At 41.5% G+C, this 20,802-nt stretch overlaps 1 protein-coding gene across 1 annotated transcript in view; it reads left to right on the top strand.

Moving 5' to 3' along the window:
- Nucleotides 1–11,856: 11,856 nt before the first annotated feature.
- Nucleotides 11,857–20,802, top strand: part of TTC5 (tetratricopeptide repeat domain 5) — an 852,502-nt gene continuing 843,556 nt past the window's right edge. The window contains exon 1 of the mRNA XM_044058462.1: nucleotides 11,857–11,990. Within this exon, the coding sequence (XP_043914397.1) occupies nucleotides 11,925–11,990 (66 nt within the window). The 5' untranslated portion in view covers nucleotides 11,857–11,924. The remainder of the gene's footprint in view (nucleotides 11,991–20,802) is intronic.

Genomic DNA, 20,802 nt, shown 5'->3' on the forward strand with positions numbered 1-20,802 from the left:
GAGAAGCAATGGCACTGTTGTTGAACCCTACATATGGAAGCTTGAAATAGCTGATAATTGAACTTTAATTATTGAATAATTGACCCAGCCATGAAAAGTTCCAAAATGAATTCTAACATTTTTGGAAGCATTGCTGAGAATGGCTCTAGACCATTAGAAGACTCCCAGATGGAGATGCATTTCCATTTGCTCTTGTAAGTCTTTTTTGTATAATTCTTTTGTAAGGAAGATATGATTTGTAATACTGGGGAGGAAAACCTGGTATCTCTGGCAATTGTTAGAACTGGAGAAAACCATGTGGTTAGCTTTAGGGTCTGTAGTTCCAGTAGAAGCATTCTAAAGGGGTGTGTGAGAAGATCCAGTAATGGATCAAGCACCCATGGCGGGTGAACTTGGTGAGGTCAAGGAAAGGGGAACCATACCTGCTGAGGCCAGAAGGGGCAATAAGGATTACTCTGGCCTTGCACTCCATTTCTTTCTTTCTTAATGAACTTGGTAATAAGAGGAATGGTGGAGAAGGTATAAAGAAGACCTGAGGGCCAAGGATGGGCTACAGCATCTATCAGTGACTGACCCTGTAGAGGGCAAAGTAACATCTGCACTTGTTAGATTTTCTTATATCACAATGTAACTAACACTGTACATACAAAATTTACATTGATGTTCCATTACCTGTATTTCTTCACATGATTGTATTTTACCCTATATGTCTTATGCTGTATTTTCAGCCTGACGAAAATGTTTAATTCTACTTTGTGTATGTCTGTAAGTGTCTTTGGAACTTTTCTTCCTGGGCCTCCACTGAAAACAGGCTCTTCTTGGCCCATTGGACTTCCCCAGTCATCAAATTGAAATAAATAAGTAAATAAATAAATACATAAATAAATAATAACTTGTTGTTTAGGTAAGAAGCAAAAAGGTTACAGCAAGGTTGGCCCCAGCGGCTGAAGATCTCTGTTGCCAAAGTTTTGTTGAGAGACCTCTTTGTGAGGCAGTAGTATAGTTCTGCTCAGTCAGTCCACCAGGTTGTTGGACATCCCAAGTATATGTGTTGCTACTAGAAAGTGGTTAGAAGACATCACCCTTTGCCAGATTATCATGGCTTCTCAGCAAAGAGAGTACAATCAGGTTTCACCTTGTTTGTTGATGTACCACACCACTGACATATTGTCTGAATGTAGGGTAATCCCATCCTTGGGTAGATGGTCCTGAAGTGTTTGCAACGTAATGAGGACTGCTCTTGTCTCCAAGACATTGGTGTGAAGGTTGATCTCTATTGAGGACCGTGTTCCTTGGACTATTCTCCCTTCAGAATGTCCCACCCCATCCAAGAAGGGATATATCCATGATCACTCTGGCTTTGCATATCAGAGGATGGAAGAGTCTGCCCAGAGTAATTGAGTCAGAAGACATCAGCAATTGAATGTGGTTTCTGCAGACCTGTGTGAGGTGTATTTTGTAGCAAAGGGGATGAATTTTCTGAGACCACTGGACCATTTCTCAGGGACAGAGCTGGGAGGACTCCAGCTGAATCTGTGTCCTCAAACATCTCCTCAGCATTCAGTTGATGTTGAATTCTGTATCTAGTAGATCAGTCAGATCTAGCAGATGAGACTACAGATGCAGGCTTCAAAGGCACCTTTTGTAGAATGGGAGAATGAAGCTTGGGACTTATCAGTGCTGGAGTAAAGGATGACTTTGGAGATGGAGTCTGAATCTGAGAAACATTTGGATACAACTGTCTCAATACTTTTGGTGCCAGACCCACGATAGCTGTAGGATCAGGAGGCCTTTTCTTAGTTTTCTGTTCTATTTTATTTTCTTTTGATTTCTCTTTGACATGTTCCCTTTCTTTCTCTCTTTCTTACTTTGGATCTCACCCTTTCTTTAAACCTCTTCTTTTTGGAGGAAGGGGAAGAGTTGGATGACTTCAGGTCCGAAGACATTTTGGACCCTCTCTGTGGAGGGATAAGACCTTTCAAAATCAAATTCTCTGTACATCCTTGAAAGGCTCTGGCACTGACAGCAGCACAGACAGAGTACAAAACTTGTAAATGAGTAGGCCTCAAGCAGTACACACACTGCGAGCATGGGACTTGGGGTAGAATTTTATTCCCATAGGAAGAGCACTTTTTAAAACCTGATGACGTTAGAGATTTGTACTTCAAATATATATAACTATACTTTCCTAAGAAGAAAATGTTATTAATAAACTAGCATGTTAAGCTTATCTAGATAACCCCCCCCCCCACACACACACACACACAGAAGGAACACTAATATAACTTTACAATAAGAGGAGAAAGCTATTACATGATAGAACAAAATCCATAAAAGGGAAGTCACCCCTGATCATTATTAGTAAAAAAATACGAGCACTCATAAAATCAACTAAGGCCAATTTTGAGAGAAAAATTGCCATGGATTCAAAGGACAATCATAAGGCCTTTTTCAGCTATGTTAGGAACCTGGGTGGAAACTCCCAGATATGCTCAGAATTAGTCCAAAACTGAACCCACAGACATTGCCAACATACTGGCAGACAGGTTCAGTGCAAACTTCACCCCCCTCTCCCCCTAAAGGAGAGATAACTATCCCAGCCGAGTGTAGCCTTCCGGACATCTCAAATGCGCAGGTGAAAGCTGCTCTCTCTAAAGCTAAAAACACAGCATCAATGGGACCGGATGGTGTCCCCGGCTGTGTGCTACACGAGCTAAATGAGGAATTAAACCCGCACATAAGGCAGCTGTTTAATCTCAGCCTTACCACAGGATACGTGCCCAAGGAGTGGCGTACGGCAACTGTGGTCCCACTCCACAAAGGCGGTGCCTCTACGGACCCTGGTAATTACCGCCCCATAAGCTTAACAAGTCTAGTCTGCAAAGCTATGGAGAGGATCATAATGGAGCTCATAAACAAAGATATAGGGGACTTGCAGACATTGGACCCAACCCAGTTTGGCTTTGTCAAGGGAACATCATGCCTTTTGAATTTGGTTGACTTCTTCGAAACATTCACCAAGGCCATTGATGAGGGAAAGGCAGTCCATACAGCCTACCTTGACCTTGCAAAGGCTTTCGACACAATACCCCACTCGGGTATTGTAGAAAAACTTACCAGCTTAAATGTAAACCCATATGTCACAAGATGGGTTGCAAACTGGCTTAAGGACAGAACCCACAGGGTTAGAGTTGCTGGCGCTGTGTCAGACTCCAAGCCGGTCACAAGTGGTGTCCCACAGGGCTCGGTCCTTGGCCCCCTATTGTTTGGCATCTACTTCTCAGAAGTACAGGCCAACATGGGAGGACTTTGGCTGACAAAGTTTGCAGACGACTGCAAACTGGGCGCCATAGTGGAAATTGCATCGGACACGGATATCCTTCAGAAGGGACTCACGGAAACAGATAGCTGGTGCCAGAGCCATGGCCTGAAGTTAAACACCAAAAATGTATAGTCATACCCTTCGGGAAAAACAAGGTAACCCCAAGCTACCATATAGGTGGCAATCCACTAAGCACAGAAGAGGTTATCAGGGACCTGGGGACCCAGGTTGACAGTGGCCTTTCTTTTGACACTCACATTGCTAAAGTGGTTAGAAAGACCTTCTACATTGCCCACCTGATCATGAAGGGATTCACATCCAGATCTAGTGAGGTCATTGTTCCCTGTACTCTTCACTTATCAGACCAATGATCGAGTACAATGCCCCATTCGGGATGTATCTCACCCGACATCTGCAGCAATTGGAGAGACCCCAAAAGTTCCTCACCAAAAGGATAAAGGGACTCCAAAATCTGTCATATGCTGCCAGATTGAAGAAACTCCAGCTCTATTCAGTCGCATACCGTCTGCTCAGAGGTGACATGTGCCTGACATACAAGGCCATGTCCAACCCGGAATTAATGGACATGCTCCACCTCAAAAAATCCAAATCCACCAAAACCACTAGAGCAAGTGACTTAAACCTTAGCACGGATATAAATAGGACGTGCTGGAGGGATAGATTTATCACTCAGAGACTCCCTATGCTGTGGAATAAAATCCCGGTCCATGTGAGGCAGAGCACCTCGCTGACTCTGTTCAAGAGAAATCTAGACCTGTGGATGGGAGATTGTAGGTTTACCCCAGGAATCATCTCTGTGTCACTGCTGGACAGAGGCACAACAAACTAATGGGCACAGTATTTTTTCATATAAGGGGTGGCGTAAGCCACAATAATTTGGGCTAGGCTTATAAATGCCTTAGGGCAGATAGCCTAGTATAAACCTATGAACCTATAAAAGGCTATAAAGAACACATTAATCTACGTATATTAAATTCTGACCCTATCTAACTCTGAACTATCAAAAAACATTTAAAGGAGGAGAATGAAAAACATTCCCTTATCATTAATAATGATGGAGCTCTCAGTCCATGCATCTGTTTTACACAAGTGTCAAATGAGATCTGAGGTAATTTAGGCAGGAGAGGGGAATTTTGAGTAGAGAAGGAGTCAGAGCTCTCAGCTGCAAAGCTTTGGTATAAGGCACTGAGGTCAGATCTGGCCAGATCCAGCAACCTACAAATTGAGTAAGTCAAAAAAGACAACATTGGATCTACAGTTGTTTCTTATGAATTACACTGGTATAAATATGTTCATAGGTTCATAGGTAAGTACTAGGCTAGCTGGACCTAGCCAATTTCCCTTTTAGTGCTTGAATTAACCTATCCCGTTTGGTGTTAGATTGGCCTTACCCATCCCATAGTTGATAATTATATATTATCCCTAGTGAGAATAACTGGAATCATACCATAGATAATTTAAGGGGACCCATGCCTGGGATTAAGCACTTAGGAGCTGCCTCTGTCCATTAGTAGTACAGGAGGCAGTTCTGGACTCAATTTTCTATTATGCACCCATATATCCAAGTTGCTCTTGAATACAGACAAGGATAAGCTTTGTTTTATGGGGATGAGGAGTCTGTTCCAGGGAGGTAGTATTCTCTGTGAGATATTCCTGTCCATCCAGCCCCTTTTGCTGATGTTTCAGAAGAGGTTTAGATCCCTAGACCAAGTTTTTCTGATGTGATTTGACTTACTAATTGACAGTAGGTCCATCAGTATTGGGTCAGAGGATGACTTGTATGCCAGGCACAAGTCAACTCTTAGTAGCCTGTAGGATACTGATTGTGGCATCCTTCCGTGGGACAGTAATCAAGGAGCCTCAATCCTCACCACTGACACTGGTGGGGGACATTCACTTAGAACAAAAATCGATACACACAGTATCTCTGCACCAAGCACAATTTCCCTTAAGAGCACATAGGGAGCATACTCCAGACCTAGGACTAGACTTCCTCTCCAAGCCCCAAATAAGACTCCATCTTTCTCTATGCACAAACTAGTGCTCTGTGTCCCATTTCAAAGTAGCTGACACACACACTCTTTGAAATTTGATTTTCACACACACACAAATGCATACACACACACACACACACACACACCTGGAAAAGGCTTGCACTGATTTTCCAGCTCTGCCACCTCCATCCAGACTATAAGGTAGATTCACTGCCACCAGCCAGCTACTTTAAGGCTCTTACCAGGGTACCCAATTACTCTTAGCAGAATTAATACTATACAAATGGTAATGTCTGACCGTCTGACCAGGAGGCAAGACTTTCAGGAAGAAGAGTCTGCCCAGAATAATTGAGTCAGAAGACATCTACCATTACCTTCAAGGGTTAAAATATTTTCTAAAAGACCAGCCATGATGAAAGGTTTAGATATATTTAATAATAAATAATAAAAACCTCAGCTTTGGCCGGCTAAGATCTAGCTGTATTCAACTGGATGTATAAGACAATTTAAGTACCTTTTATCTGCACTTTTTTCAAATAATACAGTATTTAAATTGATTTAATTGTGTTGCATGAATATTAACTGAATTGGAAGTTTTGTCTATGTTCTTCAGTTAGTGCTTGCTTTAATTTTATTGTCTGTTAGTAATTGCAGGTGTGGGGGTAGCCACGTTCTTTGATTTCCTGTCAATGCCTATTTAAGTGGAACAGTTTGAAATATTTTCTTTTTAAAAACCTCAGCGTTGGCCGGCTAAGATCTAGCTGTATTCAATTGGATGTATAAGAGAATTTAAGTACCTTTTATGTGCACTTTTTTCAAATAATACAGTATTTAAATTGATTTAATTGTGTTGCATGAATATTAACTGAATTGGAAGTTTTGACTGTTCTTCAGTTAGTTTTCCCACCTACCCTCCCTGTTTCTGTTTTGGTGTTAATCTTAGTGGCTTTGAAACTGCCCGTCCCTCTTGTAAATTTGTGTTTGGATACTCCTTCTGGGCCCATCTCATTTGCTCACTCAACTGAGTGCAGTGAGATCATATTCTGATTTCAGGCACTCCTACTGTGTACAAAGAGAGCATCTGGGAAAGAGAACAAAAATAAAATTTTAAGCTTGTTTCCTGCCTTTCCTGTTAAGTGGTCTAGACTGTTTGTAGGCTTCTGAGCCCCCAAGCCCTTTTGTGTTAGAGGGAAGCCTTCTAGCTTAGTTTTGTTTCTTATAATTAGCCAGTTTTCTAGTTTCAGCACTCAAATCTGTTTCTTTGAACTCAGCACTTGTTCAGAACTCATTGTAAGCATTACATAAGCTGCAAATTACTACAGCACTCAACTTTCCTCACTTGTCTAGAGGAAAGCAGTTTTTAGTGCTTAATAAATAAGCACTTATCCAGGCATGTCTAAGGGTCAGCTCCCAGTGATTTTTCCTGTCTACCTGATGAATCTGGGAATCTTGGGGCAATGCAGCAATTGCCTCATGTACACAGACAACCCTCTCCTCCTACCACCCAACACTACAACCTGTGAGAGATGCACTTATATAGCCAAACTGGAAGCAAAGCTCTCTTCACCCAAGACTGGACTAGACAGTCAGGAGGAGAAGGTAAACATTTGCACCACACCACACTCATCACATAGTCCCTCAAAACCTGCACCGCCAAAACACACACATGGAAACACAAAACACACACCTACATTCGCGGAGGCTCTCAATAAAAACCTGCCCAAGAATCAGGGACATCCAAAGCATAAACGCAAGCAAACTCCACCCTCCCAACACAACCCAAATGACACATAGCCCACAAACTCAGTGTGCCACTCAACCACAGCCCATAAGGCATAACAACGTACCCAACACTCTAGTCATAGGTGACTCTATAGTCAGGCACACTGATGTTCCACTTACTAGACTAAACAAGGAGAAAGTTACTGTCAGCTGCCTGTCAGGTGCCAGGATCTGCCACATAACACATGCACTCAGGTCACTCCACAATAAGTACAAATATGACACTGTCATTGTCCATGTTGGTGTGAATGACCTGAGATGTACCTCCATGGACTACATGAAAAGAGACATGGAGGAGCTCTCTGATCTTGTATCCCAGGCAGGTATGACCCTAACCCTGAGTAGCATCCTGCCATCACCCAGAATGATACCACAGTACAAGGACAAAATGATTGACTTCAACAATTGGCTAAGCTTCTGGTGTCATTCTAAGGGGATCCAGTCTTTGCTGCCTGGGACGTCATGATCGACAGACCACGATGCTTTGCCAGAGATGGCATGCACCTGTCGCCCTTAGGATTCCGGATACTGGCTAAGGCTCTTGCCACCCCTATAGTGCCTTTTTTAGGCAAGATTCAAATGACAAAGTCACCACCGTAACAGGTACAAGCAAGCAAAATCTGAGGGTAATGCTACTCAATGCTAGAAGTCTAAACCTCAAAATGCACTCACTCGAGGAACTCCTTAAAATGGAGAACATTGACATCTGTGCAGTGACAGAGACCTGGTTCAAAGCTCCAGAGAGCACCCCTGCATTACCAGGCTACAATTCATACCACACCTTTCGGCCACCTAACCCAGAACGAAGCACTAAAGGCAGAGGCGTGTCCATATTCATTAAGGATATCCACACCTCCAGGCCAGTTGCACAGCATAATGCATCCGAGATTATCCAAGTGCAACTAACTCTGGGCAAGACTGCAATCCAAATTGTAGCTTGCTACAGACCTCCTACCATGCCCCAGGATTCCCACTCCTCATTTCTTGATACACTGGAAAGTATTAGGGTACAACCCAACACCCTAATAATGGGCGATTTCAACTACCCCACCATTAACTGGGAAAACTACTCATGTACCAACTCTTTTGCTCAACGTTTTCTAAACTTCATAAATTCCAATGCCTTGGATTAACTTATTCACACCCCCACCAGGGGCAGCAATATCCTAGACCTGGTCATTACCAACATGGGAAACCGGTGTTCCACACCAGAGGTCAATTCCTCGTTGGTCAGATCCGACCACAAGCTAATCAGCCTAGACATCCACATCCCACCCCCACCCCCAATTAGGGAAATCATTGTAAAAAACTTCTCCAAAGCCAACTTCACACTTCTTAAGACAGAAGTGGCAAACGTCATGACACCCATGCAGATGGACAATAGAGGTATGACTGCTGAATCCTACACAAATGCACTTTATAAGCACTTACACGAGTGCATGGATCATGCTATCCCTAATAGAACCAAGATGTTATCCTCCAAAAAAAGGAAGCCAATCTGGTGGTCCTCTGCCATAAACAAACTCTACAACAGAAGAAAGAAACTGTTGCAAAAAAGAGTAAAATCCCATGACTGGAGGAACTCCCTGGTCAACCTCAGTAAGAAGCTGAGATCCCTCATAAAATCCTCCAAAGCTAGTTATGAAAACAAAATTGACACTGACTCTAAAGACAACCACAAAGCATTCTATAGCTATGTCAAGAATCTCAATGGGAACACTCAGATCTGCTCTGAGTTACAGTACAATGGCACTAAATATACAGAACTAACTAATATTGCCAACATCCTAGCAGATAGGTTCAGTGCTAACTTTACCCCCCTCTCACCCCCTAGAGGGCCCATCTCTATACCGGAAGAATGCAAAGTTCCTATAATCACGGCTGCACAGGTAAAAAACACACTCTCCAAAGCCAAGAACACAGCATCCATGGGACCTGACAATATCCCAGGCTGCGTTCGGCATGAACTACAGAATGAACTGGCACCCTACCTAAGTACCATGTTCAGTCATAGCCTCACCTCAGGCTTTGTACTCACTGAATGTCACACTGCGACGGTTATCCCACTCCACAAAGGGGGAGCCATGAAGGACCCCCGGAACTACCGCCCCATTAGCCTGACGAGCCTGGTCTGCTATCAACTAGTCTCGCTATATTTCCTAACTGACTGAAGAATTATTGTTCCCTAATTACTTGCTGGAGCAAGGCAATATGAAATGGGTGAGTGTCTTTGTTGTCACTTCCAACAGAGTGCTGAGTGTTACTATCACATCTCTCACTAATATCTAAATACAATTTCAAGGCTGGCTACTAAATGACATCACATCTGATCACCTGACTCTGTGGTTTCCACACTACCCCCTCACTAGAAACTTGAGCCAGGATCTGGCACAGATGTGTCACAATACATACCTAGCACTTTGCTAAGGCATCTGGAGACTGTAAAATAATTCCAATACTTTCATCCTTCTGCAGAGATTAACCATCCATTCTCTGGCACCCCAGGCTAGCAATTAGTTCACCACTAAAGACAGTAATAGCAAGATGTAACCAAAAAATGAAGAACAGCAACCAAGTAAACACAAAGGTGTCCGGCACAATAAAGGTTATCCTGTATTCCAAAAATGCAGGCAGATCAATCCAAAGTGTACTAAATCCTTTTATTACATGAAAAATAAAAACACATAAACTCCAAACTGAAATCGATTAAGCGTTTTCGATTCTGATGAAGTCTCCGTTTGTGGAGACGAAAGCGCTTAATCGATTTCAGTTTGGAGTTTATGCGTTTTTATTTTTCATGTAATAAAAGGATTTAGTACACTTTGGATTGATCTGCCTGCATTTTTGGAATACAGTAATAGCAAGATCCCAGACCAGGCATTGTATCTCTGGCTGCATTCAGGCCTGTGAGATAAAATCTTTATGGCCTAAATCAAGTCATTTAATTTCAAGCTATTTTTTTCTTAAAGTAAGCTGGCCTGAGCTTAACCCCTTCTCTTCCAACATCCTATGTTAACATATATGCACTTCAGTAGTTAACAACAATATAGTTTGACATACATGCATATTATTTTATGTCCAGCAGAACCCACTGTTGATGCATTTTAACACATGCAACTTTACAAATACATTTTTAATACAAGCCTCTGTACTAATCAATTTGATATTCAAATGACATAAAATTCTTTACAACATTCCAGCTAGCTATGCTGGCATATGTTACACATGCACTGCCTTACTCTCTCTGGCATAGCTGGCACTATCTTACATCACCACACTGACTATAGTTCAGGCAGTCCATATAGGACATATTGTTTAGGCCTTGTATCCTTTTAGTAATGAATCTCTGTGGGCATTCCATTTATTGCATATACTTGGACAGATACATGCCAAAGGGTTTATTATACACAATGACTGACCTAATGATGGCTGAATAAAGAGGGCAATGACATTTCTAGATCTAGATGCAATCCATTTGTTTATAAGCTGCACAATACAGAAGGACTTTCTTATGACAGTGGACACGTTGGTCAAAAGTTAAGCCACTGTCCACATGAGCTCCCAAATCCCAAACTGGGTCAACTCCTTAGGGCATATTGTCAATGTGGTAATTCCTTAGGCTAGATGACTTCCCAAAGGATACAATAATGCATTTTTTTTAATATATTTAGTTTCAGTCTGTGTTTCTGGCACTAGTTATTTGTTTGGAACAAACCTTACTGCAGGATAGCTAAGGCATCTGGGTATTCAATGACTGCTCCTAGCTTGCAGTCATTTTCAAACTTAGTCAGCCAGAGCCCTTTGGTATTTGGCTTTTAGTTGCTGAACAAGAGAGGTGAAGTCCCAGCACCAAACCCTGCTGGACTCCACTGCTGACTCCTCATTTTGTCATTGTCATTGTAATACTGGGCTTGTCAGTGAAAGTACACTAGGTGTTCTGTTGCAAGTTTCAGAAGTTTGAAAATCATAACTTTCCTTATTTAAGAATAGGCAAGTGTAGCAATTTGCAGATTCCCTTTATGCATCTCTGACGTGTTGGACTATAAATACCATCCAAGGTATGCTGAGGGGTAATGCAGAAGAATGCAGTTTAAGGCAACATTAACTTTGAAAACAGGGCTCAGTGACAGGCACACACTATTTTGCTCTGACATAAAGAGCAGGTTCCTTCCTTACAAAAAGTGTTATGATAGTGTGGATGTAGTTTTGCTGAATGAACTGCAGAGTGAGATTTTTATTTAATCATTGACGAAGTTGACATGAAACATACCCTCTTAATTTCTTTGCTCAAGAATTCTGGATAAAGCCAAAAATAATAGGGAACAAATCTCCAAAATAGGGACACTTTTAAAATATTACTCCACTTCAGATAAAAAAAAAAGTTAATGGAACGACGTTTTGCATCAGCATACATTTAACAATACGTATGAAAACCTGATGATCTGTTCCGTTATTTCACAATTGAAACCCTCAGTGTCGGTGATTTGACAGAAAATCAAATATTCCACAAGGGACTGGGCAAGAAAATATGCAAAATCAAAAAAATAAGAGGCAAAACCAGGGATATTGTGCAAAATTCTGGACAGCTGATACGTATGCCTTGAATTTATCTTATAAACGTCAAAGACCAAATCTGAAACCATTCCGACAGTTCCCTAGCTGTCATGTTTCCGCATTCCTCCTGTCCTTTAGGTGTCACTGCTGAGCCGGTACATTTGCAGCTTAGTCGTGTAATCAGGAAACCTTTTGTGGGTTTGTGTCTTTATCTGTTATTGGAACGTTGTAGCAATACAAGAGACGAAATCATGGCAGATCAGGGAAAGGCTGAAAGTAGTATAGAACATGGAGGTGCAGATAACCAAAATATACAGGTATTGGAGGTGGTATTACTGAGAATGGTGGATTGGGAGTTCACGTCTTTAACTCTTACCAGTGTTTGTTTTTTCCTACCCATACAAGTAAGCAGTGTTTGCTTATAGCTTCTGAGACAGGCCACCTGCTCTGTAGGGTTGCCACCTTTTCAAATGCCCAAAGTGGGACATTTTTGGTACAAACGTCAGATTTTGCAGGCCGAAACATGCCCACAGACAGTACAAAGAACAGAACCTCACTTTTTTTGCCTAAATAAAAGCTTATTCTTGTAGCATTTAGTTGCTTATTCTGTTTCTTATAACATTTGGGTGTTTCTTATACAGAATAACTGTTTTATGCAACTGTTACATAAAATGTAGGAAATAATTTTGTCCTAAAATCTAGGACATCTGCCATTTTTAGGGACTGTCCCTCGCAAAGTGGGACAGGTGGTAACCCTATGTGACAACTTGTTAGTCTATCACTGTGTGTTTATTTCGCTTTCTGATTGTTGTGTATGTTTTAACAGTAATTTGATCCTTAAATGGCAGCAGACTTTCGGTCCGTATGTTTTGATGTGATGTTTCTGTAGCAACAGATTATCCCAGGTAGGGGAGTGCTAAAATGAGGGTGCATTGCTTACACTTTGTACGGCTGCTTTATTTAATCGGTAGCGCTGTGATTTTCAGTATCCGGTTTGTTGTTGTTGCTGCTCCTATGTTTACTGACTTTGCCAGTAAAATTAGAACTTCTAACGAATGCATTAATAACAAAGTCATTAAGTCATCTTACGGTTTTTGTACCACTAAGTGTACAGAGTCAAGACGGTTACCATTATTATGTAAAATAAAGCTTTGCTACTTCATCCTCTCCCGGGTTCTTGTGTTTTTTAAGGGTTATTTGTTTGAAGGGCACACATGTTTAACAGGCGAGCAAGGAGGTGCTTGGGCTGTTGTCTTTTTTATTCGAGGGAAGACATAACGCATTTGCTTCTATATAGGATGGTTAATAACGGATGTCCAAGTTGCTTAATAGAACCAGAGAGTTCCAACCCACAGAAGTATGTGTGTACTGGTGGGGAACTGTAACTCCTGGTCAGTGTATCTTGTTGACCAACACCAGCGTTCGTTGGTACTTGTCATTTAGCAAAAGCTTAAACTAGTCCTTATGTGGTGGCATGTTAGCAGTAGTAATTTTCAGAGCGATCCTGCCACAGTACAACATGTAGTTGTTTTTTTTTTTTTTTTTTTCGCATGTTACCCACTCAGACAAGGAATGCATCCGTCTGTGATGAATTCACTGCAGATATGATCAAGACTTTTACATTATGGGAGAAATGTCTCCTGAGAGTACTTATTATAGTGTGGCATTCTAATGCCAGTATACAAGAGCAAAGGGGAGGATATTCAGCTGTGAGGAGTGCAGAGCTAACAACTCATGTCACACTGCACAAAAGTGCTTGATTGATTTGATAGTCAAATATGCAGCATGGTAGAAAGTTTGGCGTTGAGATCAGATTTGGATAAGGATGCAGTACCACTGACTTGGTGTTTTTTTTTTTTTTATTTTTATTTTCTCCAAGTCTTTTGAGTTTCTAATACCATGACTGGAATGGACCCCATTCCCAAGTCAAAGTAGGATTAAAGTTCATGAAATTAGTATTGTTTCAATCTTTTATGTCGGCCAAAAGTGCTCTTCAGAGCACCCACAATGTGCCCAGTAATGACTCCTGCAATTCGTATGGAGTTACATGGATTGGTAACCTATCTAAATATGATTGTAGATTATTTTTTTTATAAGACCCATTGCTCCTTCTACTATTGGAATTCAACTGTCTGGGTATCTTTCTTCCACATTGTTCTCGCTTCTGCCTGCAGATCCTGATATTTTATGATTTTTCTCTGTATGCAAGACACTGTAATCACTGGGTGTGGCGATTTCAATGATCAAATTGATTGACTCGGTGTTTTAGTGAGACAATAGAAATGAAGCTGGAGAGGAGGAAGGAGTTCACTTGGGCATGCCTAGATTTGGAAAAAGTGCATGATAAGATCCCAAGAAAGCTAGTTTAGGCAGTTCTGTTATGGTTCAAAGTTCCAGAAACATTGATAGCATTAGTTCAGGCAATGTGTAGGGAACAAATAAAATGACAACACTATGAGCCATTTTTGAATCCTGTCCACACTCTCCCTTGCATCGGTCCTGCGGTTAGGCTGCTTAACTCACTAAAGGTAGGTTTTTACCAGCGTCTGTGATAAAAGACCGCTTAAAGTGCTTTAAATGCTTATTAACACATTATTACTTGCTGGGGTACATGGCTTCTAGTTTTACAACGGTCTAGGGCAGCTTAAAGTGTTTTAAATGTTTAACACATTATAACTACTCTGATACATGGCTTCTAGTTTTTCAATGGTCTAGTGCTGACCGTAACACATCGGGCATATGTTTGCTGAAACAGATTGAAATATAGCCCATTGCTGCTGTACATATAGGTTCATAGGTTTATACTAGGCTATCTGCCCCAAGGCATTTATAAGCCTAGCCCGAATTTTTGTGGCTTACGCCACCCCTTATATGAAAAAAATACTGTACCCATTAGTTTGTTGTGCCTCTGTCCAGCAGTGACACAGAGATGATTCCCGGGGTAAACCTACGATCTCCCATCCACAGGTCAAGATTTCTCTTGAACAGAGCCAGCGAGGTGCTCTGCCTCACATGGACCGGGACTCTATTCCACAGCATAGGGAGTCTCTGAGTGATAAATCTATCCCTCCAGCACGTCCTATTTATATCCGTGCTAAGGCTTAAGTCGCTTGCTCTAGTGGTTTTGGTGGATTTGGATTTTTTGAGGTGGAGCATGTCCATTAATTCCGGGTTGGACATGGCCTTGTATGTCAGGCACATGTCACCTCTGAGCAGACGGTATGCGACTGAATAGAGCTGGAGTTTCTTCAATCTGGCAGCATATGACAGATTTTGGAGTCCCTTTATCCTTTTGGTGAGAAACTTTTGGGGTCTCTCCAATTGCTGCAGATGTCGGGCGAGATACATCCTGAATGGGGCATTGTACTTGATCATTGGTCTGATAAGTGAAGAGTACAGGGGAACAATGACCTCACTAGATCTGGATGTGAATCCCTTCATGATCAGGTGGGCAATGTAGAAGGTCTTTCTAACAACTTTAGCAACGTGAGTGTCAAAAGAAAGGCCACTGTCAACCTGGGTCCCCAGGTCCTTGATAACCTCTTCTGTGCTTAGTGGATTGCCACCTATATGGTAGCTTAGGTTTACCTTGTTTTGGATAGCATCCTATCTGCTTATTATAGGGGCTAGAGGAGTTAGTTGTGCTGTTGTCTTTCTTTTTCATTGAACTCAGCCTGCTGGCAAGATGACCAGCAAAGGACTCCAGCAAGAGAGTTTGTAGATAGCTAGTGGAGATCGTTGTGTCGTATCAGCTTAATATTGGGATTAGAGGAGTTTGTTTTTGCTGTCGTGTGTATTTTTTTTTACTGAACTCAGCTTGCTGGCAAAACCAGCAAAAGGACGCCAACAAGGGTGCTTGTAGTATGCCAGTGGAGTTCCTTGTGCTGTAGCAGCCTACTAGTGGGGCTAGAGGAGTCCATTGTACTAGTGTGTTTTATTTTTTATTGAGCTCAGCATGCTAGACGACCAGCATAAGGGTGCCAACAAAGGCATCTGTTTTGCTAGTGGAGATTGTTGTACTGTATTTTAGCTTATTATCGAGGCTAGAGGAGTCAGTTGAACTGCTCTGTTTTATTTTTAATTGAACTCAGCCTGCTGGCAAGATGACCAGCAAAGGACGCCAACAAGGGGGTTTGTGGTATGCAGCTGGTTTTCGTTATGCTGTTGTTCTCTTATATTTAGGCCAAACTGATATTACAGGAATTAGCTATGGACGCCAACAAATGGGGGTATAGACAGCCGTTTTATTTAACGCCCTGCTGTTGTATATGTTATAGGTGCCTATGCTGCTTGCCTGAGTGCAAAAGGCTTTTTTTTTTTTGCTTGGTGTATACTGTTTTTTGTTAATTATTAGCTGTAGACATGCCATATGGGCAGAATAGATCTTGCACAGTAATGACTGCTGTTTTTGCAAGGTATAGCTGATATTTCTCTCCATTCAAGCTGGTATCCACACTGACACTGTAATTGCATATTTGCATTGTTTAATTACTGATACTGTACTTGCATAATTGCACCGATTAGTCACACTCATACATTGCAAATGTACTGTATGTGGATATGTCTTATGTATCTAATGCTCTGCTGTAATTGTTGTTTGATTACTGATAGAGCGTCTTCTGCGTAGACACATGCGTGAATGGGCATCCCTTCGTTGAAGGTTGTGCGTCAGGCCTGGCAAGCCGGTACGTAAAAATCAACTGCCAATCATTAGCGGACCGGAGTTCCGCTGTGGCGACCCCTAACCGGGAAAAGCCGAAAGACACAAACAAATATCTACCTAATGCAGTTAAACCCTTCCTCCCTAAAAGGACTTTGCTTGGACTACAGTTAGTCGTACAGTATACAGTTGTATTTTGCTTGGACTATAGTTATAAGAGTTTATGCTGCCTACCTTAAATTGTTGTATGGCCTTTGTCTGCTGCTTTTTCTACAAGCTACCTGTCTTAACCGTACTTTCCCTCCACATTTACCTTTCTCTACACCTATTTCTCCTCAGATTCTTCACTTAATTTCTACCTGATTCCCTCAACCTTTTACCTGTATCACTCCCAGTTACCTAACTCACACACTCACTCTGTGTCTCTCTCTCTCTCTCTCTCTCTCTCTCTCTCTCTCTCTCTCTCTCTCTCTCTCTCTCTCTTTCAGTAAACCATCCTGTGTGCTCCCTCCCTGCCTTTAGGGTACAAAGACGCCTCTGGTCAAACCCAAGAAGACACCCAGAATTGTTGCCTGCCAGCCAGGCTGCATAAGAGAGCTAGTGCTGTGTGGATTTCCCCACTAAAGACTTTGAATGTGTATAGCCTACAACTAACTACTTGTGCACTCCCAAATGTGCTAGCTGCCCAACCGTGTGTGTGTTTCTCAGCAGCCTACTGCAGACCGCTTGCTAATGTTACCCCTCCAGTATCTCTCAACCCCAGAATATCTCTCAACCCCAGAATACATTACTATATAGAGAGGAACTGCTTATCCCTGCTTTACACTCTCTCTTTGCCACTAGGTGGCAGCATTTTACCATGTAAAGCTAGTCTTACCACCTGTCTCCAGACTTTTCCCATTATACCATAGGCTCTTCTTTGTCCTATTCCCCATTCTACAGCTACTACACACCCACCTCCCTCCCTGTGAAACTACCCGCATTTACAACTACTAAAATACTTTCATCTAAGTTAAAGTACTACTTACCTACTTGCTTTAGTTTTCAGTGTTATCTCATATACATTTTGTATATATTGTATATAGTTTGCTCTCCCTTTTCTCCTCTCTCTGTCATTTGTACTTGTTCTGCCATAACTGTCTTAACAAAACTCGTATTCTATGTAACCATTGAAAAATTTCATCCCAACATATGACTCTTATGCTAAGTAACCAATGTACCAGTTCATGTCTCTGATTTTATAATGTGTCTGCATCCTCAATATTAACTTTAATTTGCTTATCTTAATGTACCTGCATCTTTAATCTGAAAATGTAATGTTTTACTATGTAATGTGGAGCTTATTCTCCCCCGGGCCTCCACTGAAAACGGGCCCCTGAGCCCAGTGGACACCCCCCCGGTCATCAAACTGAAATAAATATGTCTCTGCAGTTACTGATTAATTTTTCTGCTGTAGTCAGTTTTCCTGCTCTTGCCCGTTTCTGCTGTAGTCGGTTCTCCTGCTCCTGCTCTTGCCCTCTCCATTCGCCCTATGGGCTCACTCCGCTCCCCTACCCTGCCCCCAATTCCCACACACCCCAGTGCACCTACATTTATAGTTCAATTAGTCACACCCCTCCCTCAGCCTAGCACCATCCTTCAGGTATCACATCCACTCCCACTTCCATACCACACCCTCCTGCTTACTGCCTTCACCTCTCCTAATCCCAGACATACCATGCAAGGCATACTACCACTACTACCGCTAACTCTCACTACTCTAGCCTACACTACATCCTTACACACTAACATAACCGTAAACACCACCTTCCACACAACACATACCAACACACACACCTACACATATAAACATTTTAATCTGCTTCACACTATTTAATAATAATTCAGTATTTTATATACACAAAACACACACCTTATCACCAGTCAATAGACAAGCAACACCCAGAGTACATACAGACCTAGGTTGCTCCATCGAACTCAAACTACTCCTCAAAAAATGGCTACTGATCTCAGGAGACCTACACCCCAACCCAGGTCCACACAACAAAATTCTCTCAAACAAACAGGAATCAGACCTACGTATTATTAACTTAAACTCTAGAAGTATATCCAATAAGCTACATGACTTACAAGCATTCATAGCCCACTGCTCCCCAGATATATTAACTATCACTGAAACCTGGCTTAAACCCACCACCCAAAACAAAGAAATTCTCCCCCAGGTTATAACATCTTAAGGCAAGACAGACGCACTAAAAAGGGAGGCAGAGTTGCGATTTTATTTAAAAACACACTTAACCTCCAGCCTTTCAAACCTCCAAATTCCAAAATAGCGAAACATTAGGCTCCGTTATTTCCCTTAAAAACAAAAACAGAATTAACATCCTCTGCAGTTATATTCCTCCTGGAAATAGCTTGCCTATAATAGAGGAAATGTTACAATGGGCTACAAACAACCTGCACCAAGAAACCATCCTACTAGGAGACCTAAACCTAGACTGGCTAACCTGCAACTCCAACAGTCCCTCAAATCAAGTTATTTGGAGTCTCACAATTAATCCAAGAACCCACCAGAGTTGACAAAAAAATCCAAAAAAACACTCCATTCTCAACTGGACATTCAGTTAATCTCTACCCAAAGAAAATTACCATGTGGGCTGCTTACCTGATGTACTGAGTGACCACTGCCCCACATTCCTCCTTTGTAGACGGGTAAACATACCCAAACCTATACTGTATAAGGAAGCTAGAGATGAGCACAAGGTAGCTCCACAGATTCTTAACAGCATACTACAACAAAATAACTTGCACCCACTACAAACTCTAGCATTAGACCAGGCAGTTAAATAAAAGTTGTACATAATAACCAAGTTATTGGCTGTGATTACTTCTAGGAATGCGTGTTCATGGTAAAAATTAATTAATTTTATTTTGGTTACATCGTTGCTATCTGTATCATTGTTTTAGTTTATTTCTTTTATGCTTGAATAATATTTTTGTGTATATTTGCACTTTAGTCACTTTCTAGGTGTTAACATGCCTGTCAAGTCCATTTTATTTGCTCCTTAGTAAATATCCCTTTCCTGGTGTTAATACGGAAGAATTTTTTTTTTATTCAGATTTTTCTCTTTCGATATCACTATCAACTGTAAGCAATGGCCAAGTATTCCCCACTTTCTTTGGGCATTTTTTGATAATCCTATTCACTCTTTCATACACTGGTCGATAGCTGGCATATCTTTTTTATATGTACGGGCATGTGTAACTCTCAACAGTGTTGTCCTAGTGTAATTTGGCAAAACTTTTTTTTTTACTTGCATGAGCAATTATCATCAGTTTGTTATAAAAATAAAACTGTGTGTAGCTTATTACAATTCTCAATCATCTATGTTATTACTTTGTATCTTCAAAAAAAAAATACATGTTGAACATGAAAAGTATTTGGAGTTTTGTCTTCCAAAGCATATTTAGTGATTCCATTATAGAATTATAAATCGCTAGTAGACCAACTTTCCAGGGAGTGTTTCTAAGCCTATCTAAGTTTTTCTGAAAGAATAATGACCTCTTGTATCCAAAAATAACATTTAGGGCGAGACATTGTAAGCTACTTCTGTCCAAAAGGGACATGGATGCCAGGCCCGGTGTAAATTTCCGATTCTCCATCCATTGTCCTAAGTTGTGCTTAAATTGAGTAATAGAAAAACTCAGCTTCACATGGATGAGAAGCCTGTTTCGTGGGAGGGGCAGCCTCTGGGGCACACAACCTCTCTAGCATGTTCTGTTAAAATCACAGACAAAATTAAGGTCCATAAACCTTGTATTTCTGGCACAATTTGACTTGGGAATATGCAGAAGATTTATAAGTTGGGGTTTGAAGATGCCTTATAATCCAGTCTTGGATCAGCCCTCAGCAATGTATAGGAGACTGAGTAGAGGGAAAGGGCTTCAACGCGCTCTGTGCAAGGCAGGTTTGTTACACCTTGTATTCATTTTGTAAGGAACCTCTCTGGTCATTCTACTTGCTGCATATGCCTGGTCAGGTGTGTACCAAAGGGAGAGCTGTACTCTGGTCTGATAAGTGTGGGGTATGATGGGATAAGCGCTTTGGACCTAGATGCCATGTCCTTGCTTATAACTTGTGCAACATAAAAAGGATTACCTCACCACTGTGGCCACATGGTGGTCGAAGATAAGGCTACTGTCTACATGTGTACCCACATCTCTGACCACTGGGTCAACTCTTAAGGACATTATCAACATGGTAATTAGACGTGATGGTTGACTTCTTTAAAGGGCACAATTATTCATTTGTTAGTATTGAATTTAAAACCATGGCTTTGGCATGATTTGTTAGTCAGAGAGAGGTGGTCTTGAACAATGCTAGTTTCTGCAGGGGAGTCGATGATACCCCGTGCTTGCAATCATCTGCAAACCTGGTCAGCCATAAAACTTCAGTGTTTGCTTCCACT

This window comes from Protopterus annectens, chromosome 16.part0 (genome assembly GCF_019279795.1).
Source record: "Protopterus annectens isolate FY-2018-M chromosome 16.part0, PAN1.0, whole genome shotgun sequence".
NCBI classification, from domain to species: Eukaryota; Metazoa; Chordata; order Ceratodontiformes; family Protopteridae; genus Protopterus; species Protopterus annectens.